Source organism: Myripristis murdjan, chromosome 8 (genome assembly GCF_902150065.1).
Source record: "Myripristis murdjan chromosome 8, fMyrMur1.1, whole genome shotgun sequence".
Classification (NCBI taxonomy): domain Eukaryota; kingdom Metazoa; phylum Chordata; class Actinopteri; order Holocentriformes; family Holocentridae; genus Myripristis; species Myripristis murdjan.
The window spans coordinates 15531313-15548901 of NC_043987.1; the positions used below are offsets into that span (position 1 = coordinate 15531313).

A 17589-nucleotide genomic window follows, 5' to 3' on the forward strand; every position below is an offset into this window, starting at 1 on the left:
AGGCTGCTTGGGGTTTGGCTCTGAGGGAGCAGGAGGAATAAAAACAGTGCAAGCACCCGGGAAACCACTGGAAAACACAACTCTAGATAGTAACACACTCATTCTGCAGCTTCCTTTTGACTGGCACGTTTGGAGCTGGTGTGTATAGTCAAGTATGGAAACAAGAGGGGTGCTTTTCTCTCTGAGCAAAACATAAGAGGAGCACAGCAAAAAACACCAAACTGATATGCTCTGGGTCAGCAGGACCCATTAAGTTAACCCTTGCTGTCACTCTTTGCTTTTTTATGAATTTTACATTCATTATGCCCACCTAGTAGGCACTTTTTGCACACTGATTTTCTTCCATCTGATCCTATTTCATCTGCACATTTTTTTGGGAAGCTTTTCTCTTGCCTGCTATGAGGGTCAGTCCGTCCGAGTGTGTTATCCTGTCGTGCTGGTTGTAAACTTGTGGGCCTGTAAAGCCCTGTCAGACTGTAAACAATGATTTGGGGCTCTAAATAAACCTGAACTTTCTCTCTGTTCCTGCCACAGAGTTACACGTGCTGAAAAGTCTTGAAACAATAACGATGAGAATTATCATGGCCTAGCCTTTTAGAAATCATCCCCCAGTGATGATGAGCCTTCTAGGCTACTTGAGCAGCTGCTAGCCACACAGTAAGAGGCTTATCCAAGGGGTAAACACAAAGCCACCGAGTCATCAATACAATGGCTGTTTGCAACAAGGACATGGAGTAAAGACAACACAGATTTAACCTATAAGTATTACGGAGCCACCTTTAATCTGGGCTTATTACTATAGTGGAGGACGGCTGTGCTTAGTGTTATAGCATAGTATAGTTAAAGTGCATTTTGAGTCTTTTTTTAGCAGTTTGCACCACCACAAACTAACAATATCCCATCACTGTGCATTACTGTAAGGTAAATTCACCTTGAGATAGTTACTTTTCCTTGAATACAGTCCACTAATTTATAGTCTGTTTATAATATATAGTCTTTATTATTATTATTATTTTTAGAGCCTCAAACTCAACAGGACTTAAAACAAATATATAACATAATGTCAATTTTCAATGTAAATGTTAATCATGTTCAAAAACAATTTTATGTCCCAGGGGCAACAAATTTATGCTGCAGGGGCATCTCTCTCCAGTGGCAGTCAAATGTGTGAAACCAGAAGAGTAATACAAATACACCGACTCCTTGTGGCTAAGCTCATGCTCATCTTTTTCCACGTGGCTTAGTTAATTTCTTTCTCACTTCATCATTGGGGTAAGAAAACAAATCTTGTCTAACTGTAACTACAAAATTCACAGTTTTTCCTATTATATCAGCCCAAATGATTAATGGTAGGTTGGATCCTTTATCAACAGGACTTGTAGACTCATACAAGGTTTATTTTTAGAGGGAGATCACAGAGAGTTTGATCTTATAGGATTTGAAAACTCGTATCCACAGGTGCTAGTGAACTGTGAAGTAATGGTGTATTGTATGTAAAATCCCTCTGTATTTTCCTAATGAGGCTGAAGTAGGCGACAGGGTAATTTCCAAATAAAGCCACTTTGAGGAATGGTACTATCAAAGTAAATGTTCCATAAGTAATGCTGAGTCTTACACAAATAAACTTCATCTTTTGAATTTGTACGGCTTGTTTTGAAAGCCCTAACTCAGTGTTCCAACACAAAGCAAAAACTCTGTATTTAAAGCAGAAAGGATATAGGCAAGAGAGCCAAATATTCCATCTATGATGTAATGAAATAAGTTTCTCCTTTGTCAAAACTGGAGACCGGCTTTTGTGGATACTGTGACTGGGCAAATCTCCAGCCACAGAGCCTGTCTGCTCTCAACAACTGCAGTGTTTTGAGTCCATTACACTGAATATAAATAATATTCTGCCAGCCTTCTCTATGTGTTGAGCTATTTATGCACAAGGCTATTCAAGAGAATCTATTTTCACAGTGAAGGAGGAATGTGGTATAAATCAGTGACTGCTGTAAATGAAGTCACTTCTGGACTGCGTATGCATGACCCTCCTGCAGATACTCAAACAAGTGAGTCTAATGATGTGAGCACAACTTGTGCTACCGAGCCTTGTGTACAACATTCACCTCAAGTTGTGTCACCTTAGCTTACTATATTTAAGGTACACGTCACTAACATACGCACAGTATGACTATTGCAAATCTGAATGTTTCAAAAAAAAAAAAAAATCAGCCACAGCAAATTCATATCAATCTTTATTGTACTTAGAAATTCACGCATCAAATCTTTTTTATTACTTTTTCCTTTACCATTTACAACAGGGAAGAATGAGAGACAAGCTAAACGTCATGCCTTTTCCAGCAGGCGCGATGCACTACAGGATGGGCTGAAATGGAAGGGGGAAGAGAGAGATACATAAAGTGCTTTTGTCAACAGTTTTCTTTTTTTAATAGAAAAAAGGATCAAAACAAAAGGTTTGAGGGTGGAGGGAGAAGAGTCGGGGGTCCATGGACGTGACAATGCGAGTGCATGTGAAGTATGTGAAGGAGGGAAGAAGGTGACCGTTTGATGTAGAGGAAGAGAGTGGAGGGGTTTATTTATCTTTCAAAAAATAAAAAAAGCGTTCCAATGAAAAATAAAAAGTGGCCTCAACCCAGGATGAGGCTGGACTTGCCGCCGGGGGGGTTTCTTCGGTTGCCGCTGGCGGCGTTGGCAACTCCCGATGGGGCGGCGGGCTGTGGCATCTCCCTCTGCTCGTCCTGCTCCCCATGCTGCCCCTGCTCCCGCTCCTCTTCAGGATACTCTGCACATCCAAAAACAACACTGTTATTCAACCAATAAAACTGGTGGATGATTTTCCAGCTCATTTTTCTGTACAAAACCCATGATGATGAGGGGGTAATCACAGATTATTTCTGGTTGAGAGTATATTTGATATTCTTTCCTGATTAAATGAGGACTCAGGGTTTAATGTTCTCACAACTAGGACACTGGCCCAAACAGCTTAAAATGTTAGGCGAAGCAAGTTTCAACCATTTCATTAAAAGAGTCATGGTAAAACACCATGTTATCTGGTAAAATTAAGTGTGCTTGAAAGTGATCAAGTGATAGTGAATTAGAGCAGATGTAATAAATTGCCCTCAACAGTGCTTCACTGAGGATGGCTAGTTCTTTAATGAAATCACAGCGCTGAAGGACTGGGCTCTCATTGTCCATTAGCACCTAAAAAAGCTGTTCCAAGGACTTCGGTGAGATGTCGCAAATAAAGACATAAAGTAATGCTATGGTTTTACTTTTTAAAACTGCTTTTTTAAGCAGAGTGGACACTTCAGCCATCACGCTCATTGCTTGACGAGCACACGAGTTAAGATTTTCTACACTAGAGGCACAGCCAGAGGTGCTTCACCAAGATGCATGGTGGTTAGAGAAGTGCATGAACTGAAGGTCACATATTTGCTGCTGAAGTTTCCCTGAGCAGGATGATAAACCCCTGCCTCCTCCAGCGGTGCCACTCTTGGCTGCCCTCAAGCAAAATGTGTCTCAGAGACATGTGAAGAAATTTTAAAAAAGGAAAAGGAATAACATGACTGTATGCAAACTCCCACTGAAGTGGGGTAAAATTCCAAATATACAGAACATATAAACACAAAGGCACAAACACATTTAAGGTCAGAGGGCAGGCTATTCAAAAAGAGAAAAAGAGGCCTTTGATTTCTGAAAGTACTCTGAGGTATGCTGTCAAACCCTCCATTATCTGAAGAGCCTGCTACTCTTTTACAAAGATGCACCTGGAGGTTAATAAATAGCTTTTGATACTAATGTGAAGCCTTGCATCAAAGAACAGCTGCTTCACTAGAGACTATCATGCCAGCATGACTGGGCAAACCAACATCAAAGAGATGACATGATGTTGACTTAGGACAAGGTGAACTTGTGTGTCTTAAAAATATACAGTAAGGTATTCCTGTGGTGAGGAGGGGAAGCCCCAGTCATAATGACCTGGATTTTAAGAGGCAGGAAGAGGGGGAATTAACCTGATCTACCATAGTCTAACAAGAGCCGATTCACTGTGGTCACTGATTAATGTAAGTCATGCACTGCTGTTTAGACAGAGTGAGAGTGCGAGACAGCAAGAGGGACTTGAAAGCCTTTCTATAAACAGGAGAAAGAGACCAGGGTACTTGCCATCGTTTGCTTGTTCTTGGCCATTCTCCACCTGCAATGAGAACATTCGACACAAAAAGGTATATGAAGTATGTCACTGAATGAAATATCCAAACCAAACAAACCATGTCAAACACTGGGTGAGACATTAGGCTTTGTGTATGAAACTGTATGCCTGAATTAGTAATGACTGCCTTTTCCTAGACTACAATTTAAACCTCAATATAAAATGCCATTGAAGAATACCTATTAAATTATATGCTGGGTCGATAGATGGATAAAGCTCTCTCCACTGACCAACTCAATCCAGAATTACACTTTATCTATGTGTCTGTGTGCTTTTCAGTCCTAAATGACTGTAGGCTTAGCCTCTGTTTTGGAAACTCTGTCAGAGTGAATTAGGTACCTCTTGTCTCTGGCTCCAGACCATGGCTGCCCCCGAGTTGTGGATGGTGGTCAGCTCCGGCTCAGGGTTCTTGGGGAAGAGAAGAGGCTGCTGGCACCGCCTCAGTGGGGCTGAAGGTTCTCCACACAGGGTCCCTGTGGGCGATCCGGCTAAACAAGTGAGAGACAGAGAAACCAGTTAGCAGACTTTTTAAGAACAGTTCAGAGCTGTGACATAGGTCCCTACCCACCATTCTCCAAGCACACATAAAGTTAAGTTTGTTTTTGGGCTGAGCTGTCCAGCCTGTTTTCTTTCCTTTTGGACAATAGTTTATAGGAAAGCTTTACAGGAAACAAAAGAGCTGTGACAAAGCATGAGTCAAGATTCAAATGGTCAGAGTCATGGTATATAGACACTAACTCACTTGGCCACAAGGGCACCATGGACCCAAGCAATTATGCAGTGGTGCCTGCCACATGATTCATCTTCTCAGATTTGATATAACACCAATGTCATGAGGAAATCTGTCTCGAATAACATGAGACAAATTCGCTGAGAACCAGCAGAGAACATCCCAAATCTGATTGCCTCCTTCTCCCAGACTGCAACAGACCCAGAAACGCAATGGAACAATTCCAGGCAGACAACCTGAGTGCCAAAACTCACATAACCCCACAGTGCCCACACTCTCCTTTAGCTGAAAGGGCATTAAAACCCAGCGCTTGGCCTGCTGCACGGAAGCTGCCTGTGCTAACCAACAGCCACATAAGGCAACAGCTGTAGTCCAGAGGGCTGGGGAGGGGACAGATTGCCTTTGTCATGGGGGAACAACGCCAGCCCAAGAAGAGGAGGAGTGGCCATTTTGGTTCTTAATGGAGTAAAGTGAATCAGCATTGTTTAGAGCCTCTATGGCTCAACAAGAGCTCCTTTATTACCGGCTCCACACTACTGAGTCCAATCAATTCTCTGGACAGTGAATGACTGGCAAATGGAAGAGGATTAAACTAGATTGATGGGCTCGACTGTGATGCATTATGTGATCATCACAACAACACATTGCCTCCTACTTAACCTATAAGACTCCTGGCTCTAGAGTATGAATGTAAAGATTATGCTGACCCGCTGCAGTGTATATCCCTGCTGATCTGCAAGCTTGAGCAGCAATCATGCTACTGCTCCTAGCCCGGGCTTCTCCTCTGATTACAGAGTGCTCCTCATGCGGCTGGGAGCTGGGGGCATTTGAACAAACCCACAGCACTGATATCTGAAGACCCTCAGATCCCAGCAGACAACTAGCCAAACACACTGGCTGCACAACAACATCTAGGCCTGTGCTTATGGCTTAGCATGAACGTAGCATCAGCATATTCCAGCAGTCAAACTGAAAGACCGCAGTGAGAAAGCTGCCCATGGCTCGTCTATACAATGTGGTCAGATAAACAATGTGTGACGGGGCTCGCAGCTATTATAAGTGTGAGGCATGATAATATTCACTGAGATAAGTTTCACACCAAGTGAGCATTGTTCTAGATGGTTTGTGTAAGACACAGGTCAAGCCCTTGAACAAACAAACGACTTGCACAAGCATCTACAAAGGTTCAACATGGGACATGGTAAGCCAAAGAAAACAAACCTGTTTTGCTATACTGGAAGCTTGCATCCAGGCCAGACAGCTCAGACAATTATAATAAAACCTGTTATGGTAATAAACTTTGCTCGTTCAGACAAACCAATATCCTCATCCAGTTGTATCTGCAAAATTGGGACAACTATAGGAAGGCTGGCCTGAACTTCACCCAGACTGAAGTCAAACAATGCAAGCAGGAAAAGGTTTTGCAGGCAGCAGCTGTTGGCTATGAAGGTCAGAGGCTGGAGTAATGATTTTTCAGGGTAAATTCTGCATTTTCCACAGTGGGGAAATGAGCTACACCATGTAAATGGTTTGCTACAAAGTGTCTAGTGTGAAAAAATGTGATCTCTGGTTTATGAATCACTTCACAGCACTTGGCTGAAAGGGAACCCTGCAGCTGTAGGGCCTGCATTTTCATTTTAAAGCACTTCATACATCAGTGAGTCTAACCTAGACAAACTGCATTAACACACAAAGCAGTACAGGTACTACATACTTGAGAGAGGTATTTGGCTAAAGCTTTATCTGGATTCTCTGAAACCTAGTGGCAGACACAGTATGTCAGACTACATTAATTTTTCATTTAAGCCTCCTTGGCTGTATGTCTGCTGTGACCTTGATGACTTAAAGTCATCTACAGGTCTTTAATTCCCCTGCTGCTGCATTTGTCTCCCTATCCTATTGAGCTCAAAATAAGACATGCCACATGAGTATATGCAAGGCCACACATTTTACCAATTGACACATTTTTTAAGTGGCCTATTTTTTCCATTGTGGGCTGATCTCCCTGTTTAACAAAGCCTGGCTTCAAATTACCCTTATTCCAGCACTCCAGGGCTTTTTGGCTATTAAAGTTGAGAGATGCTTTTTTCTGACTGCCTAATCGGAAAAATACAAAATAATACCACACTTTTGTATCCTTTCCTTGCACAAGTTAAAGGAATTAATTGCATGGTGCTGTTTTTCCTTGCTTAAGGTTTCTGGTTGTTTCCTCTACTTACAGTTGGTCCAAAATTTGTAACTTGCTAATAAACAGTATTCATTCCCTGCTCCATGCTACAAAGCTTATCTGCAGGTCTGCCTTAAAGCCAGGGAAACCCCTATTCTTGTGATTCCCTGGTGTCTGGTGCTGTTATGTGGATAAGGTAGGAACTGAACTAGGTTATATGTAACAGAGAGGCTAATTACAGGGTGGGTTGTTCCTCCGATGAGCATGGGGGTCATCAGGCTCAGCAAAAATGTTGGAGGCCATCTTGTTCTTGCGCTGGGGGGTCGTGTTGTCGTCTGTGCCAAAGGAGAAGTTGGAGGCCCCACCTGGCGGTCGCAGTACCCTTAAGAAGGAAGAAATGAAGGGTTATAATGTCAGCTGACTGAAGTTTCAGCATACATTGCCTCCCATCCCCCATCCTTTAGGTCAATCTAAAACACAAGGGCTGCATGTCATACTCTGCTGATCAGCAAAAATCAATAGTCAAATAATACATGAGGATGCCTGAGCTACATGCAGCCTTCTCCCTACTCCACCCTACCCCTCACATGCACACACGCCACCAGCAAGGTCTCTGCTCTTTAAGCCCCGGCTGTCAGCCTGTCAGACAGATAGTCACAATCTCTGCCCTGCAGCTGACTCCAGTCACTTACAATCAGTTAGCTGGCTAGCTGCTGCCTCTCTTTGGCACAGATTCCACAGCAATGACACACAACGGGTTGGTGTCAGTTCTTCATAGTAATGTCAATCCATTATTAAATGATTAAATCAAATCAGATGCCCTCTCAGGGCAGTATGACACAAAAGTGGTAGTAAGGCTGAGCATGAACACCAATATAGGTCACCTAATAAATACACTTTCTAGAACAATATAGAAAGCTGGCATACAAACCATGGCATGGTAAACAAAGCCCACTTTCCACTGACATTCCTCCCACCATGAGCTGAACAAAGGGGACACGATAATGAGTAGGGAAAGCCTTTTTTCTTCCCTGTCCTAAAGGACAGTCAGGGTGGAGGAAAGAAACTGATGTGTTTGCAGAGCCCATGCTAGACCCCTCCCCTCTTTTTTTTCTGTAAGCTCCACACTGTCTGATGCCACCAGCTGACACACCGAGCAGCTGTCCAAGGGCCAGGCGGGCAGATGGAGTCCAAAAAACAACTTAGCTCCTCAGGCGGAACTAGAAAGAAAGCAACCAGATGAAAAAAATCCACAAAAGGAGGTGGAGTGGATCTTCTCAATTATGTCTTGTGTACACACTAGTGTCCGTCGCACTCGGCTAACAGTAATGCCTAAACCAGACTTCACCTCCCGGCCAGAGAGGATGAGCTCATGCTTTCCATACAGATTGCAGCGAGGAAAGGCTCTTAGCTGCCTGGCAGCAGACCCCACCCTAGAATGAAGCTGCAAATATTTTCAGTGAAACAACAGCAACGTTTAGAAACTAAACGGTGGCTTAAGGCAGGTGGAGCTGGGGCAGATATAGCTTAGCTCCACAGCCAAAGATGGCATGGCTGATAATGCAGGGTGGGAGGCTTTTGATGGCCTACTAAGATTTTAGCCTAATTCTGCTCAACTTGGGTTGCTGCTGTACAGATCCCTGTAGTCGGTCAGGAGCAGAGCTGACAAGCAGCTCGCAAAAAAAGGCTTTAACGAGTAAAAGCGAAGAACTAAGGGAAGATTTACAGGCTTAGCCAGCTCAAAGCCCCCACCCAAGCCCCCGCATCATCCAAAAACAGCATGCGAATTCAAATGCTTGATGACTGGCCGAGATTTGACATGCTCGCTCAGTAAAGGCTAGCAAAAGACACCGGCTTTCCTAACAATCTAGTTCATTTGCCACGAAGATATATCCCCTTTGTTTGGTTTGAATAATTTATAGGTATTTTCCTCGCCTTCTTTTCACTGCAAAGGGGGAGGAATAAATCCAGACGAGACGCATCACTTACTGGAAGGGTATGACTGCATGCTTGGAGGATGACTCCCTTGATTGGCCTTCCTTAGGTATTTTTCACTTAAGTTAACAAAAAATCCCAGAACGAATACATTATGTAGGTCAGTCGTAGACATTTTCCCCAAATATATCCATTAAAATAACAGCATGGACAGTACCGTAGTGTCTCTAAACTTTATAAGTTCAGCCTGCCAAACCAGCAATGAAGCAAATCAGATAATGAGATATGCAGACCCAAATCAAGTCTGGGATTCTTCCTGCAATCAATCAGACGTTTGGACCCTCGGACGTCTGAGTCAAACCCATAAAACTGCTCCATTGTTCCAACGCCTAATAAATTTGCTGGAAAATTCTTGAGAAAAGAAGAAGAGAGTCGCAACTACAAAAACAGAATAGCACCATAGCCTGAAATTCGTAGCAGGAGAGTGGCTGGGACTTAAACTAGAACAAAGTTGCGCTGTGGTAGTCGGACATGACTAGCTGAGAGCCAGTTAGCTTCGTACAGTTCCCCAAACTGAAACAGGAAAATAACCGTCCGACACTTGGCTGCTCTCTACATTTCTTAACGTGCATATTTAGCAAAGGCCAGGCAGGCTACACTTAACTAGCGTAGCTCAAGGCAACATGGTACATCAGGCACCCAATAAGATTAACTTAATTAGCAAGACTATGTTTCAGTTTAGCTAAATCCACAAAAATCCCTTGCCAGCCAGCAGCGGGTTAACGTTAATTGGCGAGTTACCTCCAAACCGCTAAAAGAAAAACGTTGGAAAAGAGTGGTTTGCTAGCTGAGAGGCTTGCCCGCATCCCATTTCTTTTGTTTGTTCGTGAAGGCTTTTCTGCTCCTTTTACCTGGAACTGCTTTTAGAACCAGGGTCCACTCCTTGAAACGTGGTTGTCGTCGTCATCTTTACGGTGTATTTCGATGTCTTTGTGGTCACAACGAGTCAATTAAAAACTATAAAACCTCGACAACCTTTTCTGCGGGATGCGAAGAGATGCAGACTCCACCCGACACTGAGACACACGAAAATCGGAGCCCTTTGGTTCTGCGCTGCCAGCCCACAAGACCCCGCCCACTGCCGTTCCATCCGCGCTGATTGGACAGAAGCTCTCAGAACGCCTCTCTGATAGGTGGCAGCTCTCGCCAGTTAATTTCAACAATCAGGCAGCAGAGTTCACATCCTGGAGGCTCATCTTTCCTCTGTCCAGGTCTGAATCCCACTCTGCATATTTTACAACTGTGGTGTAATTATAAAGAAAAATATCGGTAGATCATGATCTCAGTGCAGTAATCACCTCAAGGTGAACAATCACCAGCATAAAAATAATTATCATACCATAAGGAGGGTATTTTTCTGTCTATGGCTATGCTGGAATAACTTAATACCGGTTTGACACCTCAGTTTATATATGTCAACCTGTGAAGTCGGGTTAACTGAGCAAATAAAAAAAGATGGGTAAACTGAGAGTATGTTCTACCCGCCACCGCATCCCTTGTTTCTGATACTTCGATTTTGATAACTATACATTTTGTTTTATAGTGCTTGCATTAAGGCATAATCAAACATTCACGTCAGATAGTCAAAACAACGGCAAGTTTGGATAAAAAGACAATAGCTTTATTTTAACAAGCATCTTCTTAGACAATACAGTTGTTTATTTGCACTGAAACATCTCTTAAGTCCTCCCAAATTTTAAGCTTGGCCTAGTTAAGCTAATAGTCAAGACACTTTTCTAAACATCCACTATATATATATTTATATATATATTTATATATATAAAAAAGATATAAAACCGACTCTTCTCCGCAGATAACAGAAACTTAACCAAACAACAATCCAGCCCCATTCCCACATTGGGAATGGCATTGTTCTCTGAGTAAAAGCCAGTCCCAAAACATTAGACTTTTAGAGCACATTTCTGGATGCTGATCAAGCCTGACCCAAAGCCATTTGATCAATACTCATTAGTGATCCTCACTCTTTGACCAGGCCTAATCACCTGCATCCTTAGAACGAGCCCTTCGAATTGGGATGAGGTCCTTAACATCTGCCACAGCATGGCATAAACAAACAACACCTGAACATAGTGATCTTGACGTGGTTTATGTACAAAAACTGGAAGGGAACAGGGGAAAGAATGAAAATACTATACAACAGCAGTTAGGTGAAGGTGGGAAATGACGACTTCTTCTGCGTGGCATTTTGTGGAGACAATGGGGCAAGTTGCAAAGAAGCAGTCTGGGTGAACTTGGGGCTGGGAAAGATGATGGGGGGAGGTGGAAGATGGTGAAGCACAGGAATAATTAATTCAGGCCACCTGTCTGTTGCTGGAATACATCAATTGTATCTTCATCTTCCATTTCCAACTGTTGAGGGGAAAAAAAATAAACAGGTCATATGGCATTAGTGATAAAATCAGTTTGGAAGTTCTATATTATATTTGATAGCCAGTTTATCTTTGTTTTGATGTATGGATGGCATGTTTATATTTTTGTGCAGTTTCCTTGTCATTACTTTTTCTTTGCTTTTTAAACAGAGGGCTCATTGTTTTCCTTGACCTCAGACTTACCTGTGCCGGTGTGTCTGCCTCGTTTATTGGCTGTCCATCAAATCTGAACCTGATTTGCCTCATCGTCAGTCCCTGCAGAGACAAACACATAAAACACATTGCCTTTTCCAATCAATCAGGCTTGGAACAAAGTCTCATTTATGCGAAGACACGTCCAGTCACCTGCCACACTGTTCATTACACAGTGACAGCACTAACCAAGAAACGTTCACAAATACTTTGAAGAGTCAATAGCCGATAGCTAAGGGGATGAGGAGGGGTCATATACTGGCATGCCAAAATCACATGGACCTTTCAGTCAGAGACCAAAAAAAAAAAAAAAAAAAGAAAAAAAAAAAAGAAAAAGAGAAAGAGAACTGCAATTATGTAAGGAGGAAGCATGTGGCTGCAGGCTTGCTAACTTCCATGGTTTCAGTGACTGTGACAGTCATTTGATGTGCTGCAGTGACAAGCCACAGAGAGCTCTTTCTCTAAAAGTTTTCTATCGGCTCCTGTTCTGATGGAAAATCAAACTTCTAAAGTCCACAGTAAAAGAAAGTAAGAAAGGATAAAGATCCGGGACGTTTATTTGCTAACCAGATGGCGACCTGGCCAGGAGAATGAATAGGAAACCTTAAGGGTCGCTGTAAAAACAAAGCAGTAAATACCGTTTTCCCACCTGAAGAAATCAGTTGGTAAAACAAACTTCCGTGTGTCTGAACTGATTGTGTGACATCGAGCACCCAGCTGTCAACCTGAAAAGATGCTTCTCTGTGCTAATGTTCTTGACAAGTTTGCTTTTTCCAAACACAGCCTGGGAAGAACATTCTCCACTCAGACACAAGTACTGATCTGAGACCAGCCTGGCTACGATGATTATGAGACACGATTCATCCATGAATCACACCTCATAATCAACTCTTTTCTGGGTGAGCACTTTATCCTGTGAAGTTAGAGTGCATGTTTTCCTGTTGTTAAAGCAAAATTGCTCAAGTGTTTTTGGTTTCTTTTATTTTACAGTGCTTAAGGTGATACATCAACCAGCTCATGGTTATCCAGGAAGGTTGACTCAAGGGCAACTGGACTTGGTTGCAGATATCTACCATAAGGTCCAGTTGTCCTTGAGTCAACCCTCCAACAGTGATAGTTCTGTTACAAGGTATCAGATGACATTGCTGCTCACTGATTGATATTCAAATAGATGAGAATCAGTGGCAAAATAAGTGTAAACCTTCAAAATGATGTGGGACTTCAGCTCAGGCAGTTTCAACTATGACTGAAAGGCAAAAGTGTTGACCATTTGACCGGCTAAGGAACGGACAAGGAAACAAATGATCAGAAACAGAAGTATCACAAAGCAGCCACGCATTCATGTGAGCCTGTCGTCACATAGAGAACAAGCAGAGCTTTTCATGGAAATAGTATACTGAAAGCCAAGAGCATGGACTATTTTAAAACACTTCTTGATTTACGTGATGTGCACTAGTCTTTAAAGGTTAGAGAAGCAGAGTATGTGATATTGGATCTTGCAGTGAAATGAGAACACAAAATCCCAGTAGGATTCTCATTGTATTGTTTGGAATATGAGCTGCATGACAAAAATGTCTGTTTTGCCCTGTTAGCAGGCCAGGGGATAGTCAATATTGGCATGGTGGCATCATGCATACAGCACTTTCCATCAAGCACATACAGACACCCGTTGCCCGCATTTGACTTTCAAATAGACAGCCATGCCAGTGGTTGCGTTTCATTAGATATTCTTTTTCTGTCTTTCCATTCAAGTTAGAATAAACAATGTGAGCTCACATCTGGAAAATGAAGAGAACTCTTAGTCAAGACATTTCACCAAAGTAGACTTTGTCTCCAGCTTTAGGTAGGATAGTTTCTATAGGCATGCCTCCGTAGCTGCCTTTAAGATCACAATTACAATGTAAGAATTCAGCTGGCACTCAATAGAATACCGGTAAGTCAACATTCCTGTTTTCCATAATTACAAGAGGTCTGGCCATAAACGAGAGCAGGGGAAAAAGCCAATGAGTGCTAAGAAGCAGAAACAATTTCTTTGTTAGAACCAAGCAAAATCACCATGTAATGCAGGTAGACATAGTGGTTTTGGGTGAAGGGAGGGAGAGGTAAAGCCTAAAGAGCCTATGAGGGATCACTGGGTGACTGAAGGGAAGGGCGATCCAGACGTCCCGTAGCAGCAGAGGAGAAGCCACAGGGCTGGATCTTGGCCTGGAGGTACGAGGGTGAGGTTCCCTTTGCCTTGTAGTGGAGGCAAATGGAGGAGGGGAGTGATCTGACAGTTTTGGAAAGCTGGACACAGAGCAGCCTGCAGCACGTGAGAACCATACCAAGACGTAATGGTGCTGGGTGCAGATCCACTGTCACCTCTTGGCTCAGCGGGGTTAACGTCGGACTGATCTTGGCTCAGCTGTTCTTAGAGGAAGCTGTCCTTACCTTTCAGCTGTTTGGCCTCTGTATTTCATTCAGTGAGCAACAACACGTTTTGGCAAAAATCCACAGAGGTTGTAAACACAGAGATGACGGATGATATTTTTACCTGCATTATCAATCTTTTACTTAAGATTAAAATTTTTTAGCAGCCTGCGATGCTGTTCAGACCACATCTTCTTTCACCGGTGTGATTTTGAGGTGTTAATGTGGTGTTTCTATTGGCCATGATTATCTACTGCAATTAGACAGGAAAGGCTTCAGAGTTTAGTAAGGCTGATGGATCAAGGCAAAAATCTTAACGATTTTTTTGGTCAATACTGAGATCAAGAATATTTAACATGATTACTCGCTGACTTTGGAGACATTGTGTATTTACTGAACTTTTTCTTTTTAACAGTGGATTTCCTTGAACTAGCACACTGCTGCAAAGAAAATGAGTGTGCTAGATTAACACAAAACAAAACAAGAGCATCGCTTCCAAATGGAAGGTGGCACAATAATCGTTTTATCTCGATTATCTTGTTTGTAATTGCCGGAAGCCAAAATCATAATTGAAAGTAAAATTGGATGAACGACGCAGCCCTAGAATTTAGTACGTTCTTTCATATGGCCTGACTTATGTGGCCAAGTATTTTATGTTCAAATCAAACGAGACAAACCAAAGTGCCTCCTACATGAAAAGACTCATGTCAGCTCTCAGATCATTAATACAACTTGGGAACAACAGTCCTGTATTTTTCTGATTTACTTAACTCTGACATGACTATCAAGAAATCATCTGTAGTGAAATGTTGCATTCACAATTAAAATAAAAACAAATGTTTTCACCGCACAAATCTTATGATGATCAGAACTTCAAAACTGCCACGGCTGAATTTTTACTTGTGGTTGACAATGAAATGTCTAGTTTGCTATGTACTGCCTGCGGGAATAAAAAAAAAAGCTGAGAATATCTACCATCACGTGCTATTCAAGTCTAGAGAAAACTCCTATGCATGGCATTTGCTGACGTCAAACAGCCTCAAGCAAGTTGTTGTTTTGAGCAATCAAACCATGGTTGTGATTATTCCCATATGTCATGAACGCAGCAAAAGCACCTGCCTGCTGCTTGTAAGCTGCGCTGCACTGTGTTCATGGTGGGACGGGACTAAACACGAGTACATGTGGTTCTTTGAAGTATACACTATAAACGAAACAGAGGTCCTGTATGGCTACATATTTATTATCCTAACTATTAGAGTTAGGTCATATGTGTAAGTGTTTAAGGCTAACTCTAGCTATCATTTTCCAAACACAATTCCCCTACAGTCCATAACTAGAGATATATAATAACACAACATGTCCCAACAAAGGAGGTTCCACATCTTTTCATCCTCTCTTAAATTGCCCCCTGCTGGTAGATGACTAGCCTCCCGCATGGAAAAGCAAAGTTTGGATGTGGCTGAGTAATAACAAAAACAAACGTCTGTTATTGGAACATTTGTAATGTAATAGATTAAAACTATCATGTATCCAAAAATGGGAATAGACACTTACAGAGTAGCAGGCCTCCGAGGACGCAAAACGGTCACTCATAGTCATACATCACTAAAGTGGCTGTATTTACTGTCTGAAGTGGTAATAACAAAAGGAGGCTCAGGTGAATGAGCACTGGGATGATCAGACAATGCCTCATAAACTAATGATTCACATTGAAAGCACATTAAATAAATATATATATATATATATATATATATATATATGAAAAAAAAATCATAAGTATTTGCCTATGGGTACTGCGAGCCATGTGTGCCCACCTGTCTGTCACAGTAGGCCTTCATGAGTTTACTGAGCGGAGTGTGCCTCTTGATCTTGAACTGCACCACAGATCCATCCTGGCCCGCCACCTTCAGGTTTATGTGGTCATTGTTTTCTGTCTTCACTCCCTCCTGAAGGACGAAAAGGAAACGGGTGAACACAAGAACACTGGGATCAGAGATGACTCAGGCAGCAGTCATCAAATATTCAGCGTAATAGTCATATAGTCCAGTGTATGGCTGTGTAGGATACTGCACTGTTTATGACAATGCAGACACCTGTAATTATTCAGGAGTAATCACTAACATGCATGAGGATCGCTGGTCAAAGGTCTTGGTGTAGTTACTGGAGAAATACAAAGCCCATCAAATATTACAGAATTGCGAAATAAGGGGGAGAAATATCTTATGGCATTTTGTTCACATCATTAAACTTCATGCAAATTTCACCATAATTTTGACACTGATGAACATAAGGAGAAATATCAACAAAGCCCTAGTAAACATCCCTGGCCTGGCATGTTCACGTGGGACATCGTTTTCCATTTAACCTGCAGGTGCAAAGTGACACACACACACACACACACACACACACACACACACACACACACACACACACACACACACACACACACACACACACACAGGGTTTCAGCCGTGCAGTGAGCATCACACTCACTAAATCACAGCTGGTTGGCTGTCCTTGCAATCAGGCACACAGCAATCTAGGCTCCTGTGGATGCGCGTGCACGAGCCTTCCGGTGTTACAAAGTAGTAGGTAGTTGAATTTCTGCCCACAACTTGAATCGGATGAGGCAGAACTGATGAAAACACCACCCGTTTCCTCTCGGACCCGCTCCCAGTGACAGGCCCCTGCACACGGACGTGTCGGCTCATTTTTATCACACTCACCTTAGGTTTTTCATCAGCCATGGTTACGCTTTTGGCGCTTCAGGACGCTGCCACACAAAGAATGCGAGTGCGCGCACGTACTCGTGCCCGCTTGAAATAGTCGACCGAACGTGCACGATCATGTGTCGATGCGCGTCCCCTGTACTTGTCTCTGAATGGCCGGGATAGTCACGAGGACGAAAGCGCAGTCTGGGCACGGGCGGGAGTGTCACAATGCGCGTCAGAGAGGCAGCCTGCAGCACATGCACGCGCATCGCAGTGTTTTGCTTTTGTTGAGGTGTAAAGATGTAGAAATGTCAACATTAAAAGCGGCTGAATGCTCCCCTGGCCTCTCCTCTCTGCTGCCTGCTCCCGCCTGGGGAAAACAACACAACACTGAGGCGGTAAACAAAGCTGTGTTGTTGTTCCTCCTCCAGTGGGAGAATCCCTGTGGCCATCTTGTTTTTCCCCGTTTTCCTTTTGGCCTAATGTTCTGACACGCACAATAAAACCCAACCACAATCAGACCATTGTAACAGATATCTGATAGAGATTTAATGTAATTACACAAACTGAATAGATTCAACTTAGTGTCACTATAAATTGTTATAATGTGGATATCAGTGCAACAACAAATACATTTGTAAAATTTATTGCTTCCCTTGTATGTGATGTGTTACTGGCTCCACAGGGCCTCGGCGGCTCAGTCGGACCTTGACAGCGGCTTTCAGGCGGCAGCCGCTTGTTTTTACTCAGGCGGATCTGCAGCCCAGCCCGGACGTCAGTGC

General features: G+C 42.9%; 2 protein-coding genes across 3 annotated transcripts; both read right to left on the minus strand.

The window, feature by feature from the left end:
• Positions 1 to 2224: 2224 nt before the first annotated feature.
• On the minus strand, positions 2225 to 10136 carry LOC115363864 (jupiter microtubule associated homolog 1). Its single transcript, XM_030058192.1, has 5 exons — positions 9957 to 10136; positions 7350 to 7492; positions 4553 to 4701; positions 4168 to 4198; positions 2225 to 2785 (listed from the first exon to the last, which is right to left on the minus strand). The coding sequence occupies exons 1-5, from the start codon at positions 10010 to 10012 to the stop codon at positions 2631 to 2633; spliced, it is 534 nt and encodes a 177-aa protein (XP_029914052.1). The 5' UTR covers positions 10013 to 10136; the 3' UTR covers positions 2225 to 2630.
• A 568-nt stretch (positions 10137 to 10704) lies between these two features.
• Positions 10705 to 16944, minus strand: LOC115363865 (small ubiquitin-related modifier 2). 2 transcript variants are annotated; one of them, XM_030058193.1, is made up of 4 exons: positions 16823 to 16944; positions 15911 to 16042; positions 11679 to 11750; positions 10705 to 11475 (listed from the first exon to the last, which is right to left on the minus strand). In XM_030058193.1, the coding sequence occupies exons 1-4, from the start codon at positions 16841 to 16843 to the stop codon at positions 11413 to 11415; spliced, it is 288 nt and encodes a 95-aa protein (XP_029914053.1). In that variant the 5' UTR covers positions 16844 to 16944; the 3' UTR covers positions 10705 to 11412. The 2 variants fall into 2 exon arrangements, with proteins under 2 accessions (XP_029914053.1, XP_029914054.1); XM_030058194.1 differs by lacking the exon at positions 16823 to 16944 and adding an exon at positions 16218 to 16287.
• Between the last annotated feature and the right edge of the window lie 645 nt (positions 16945 to 17589).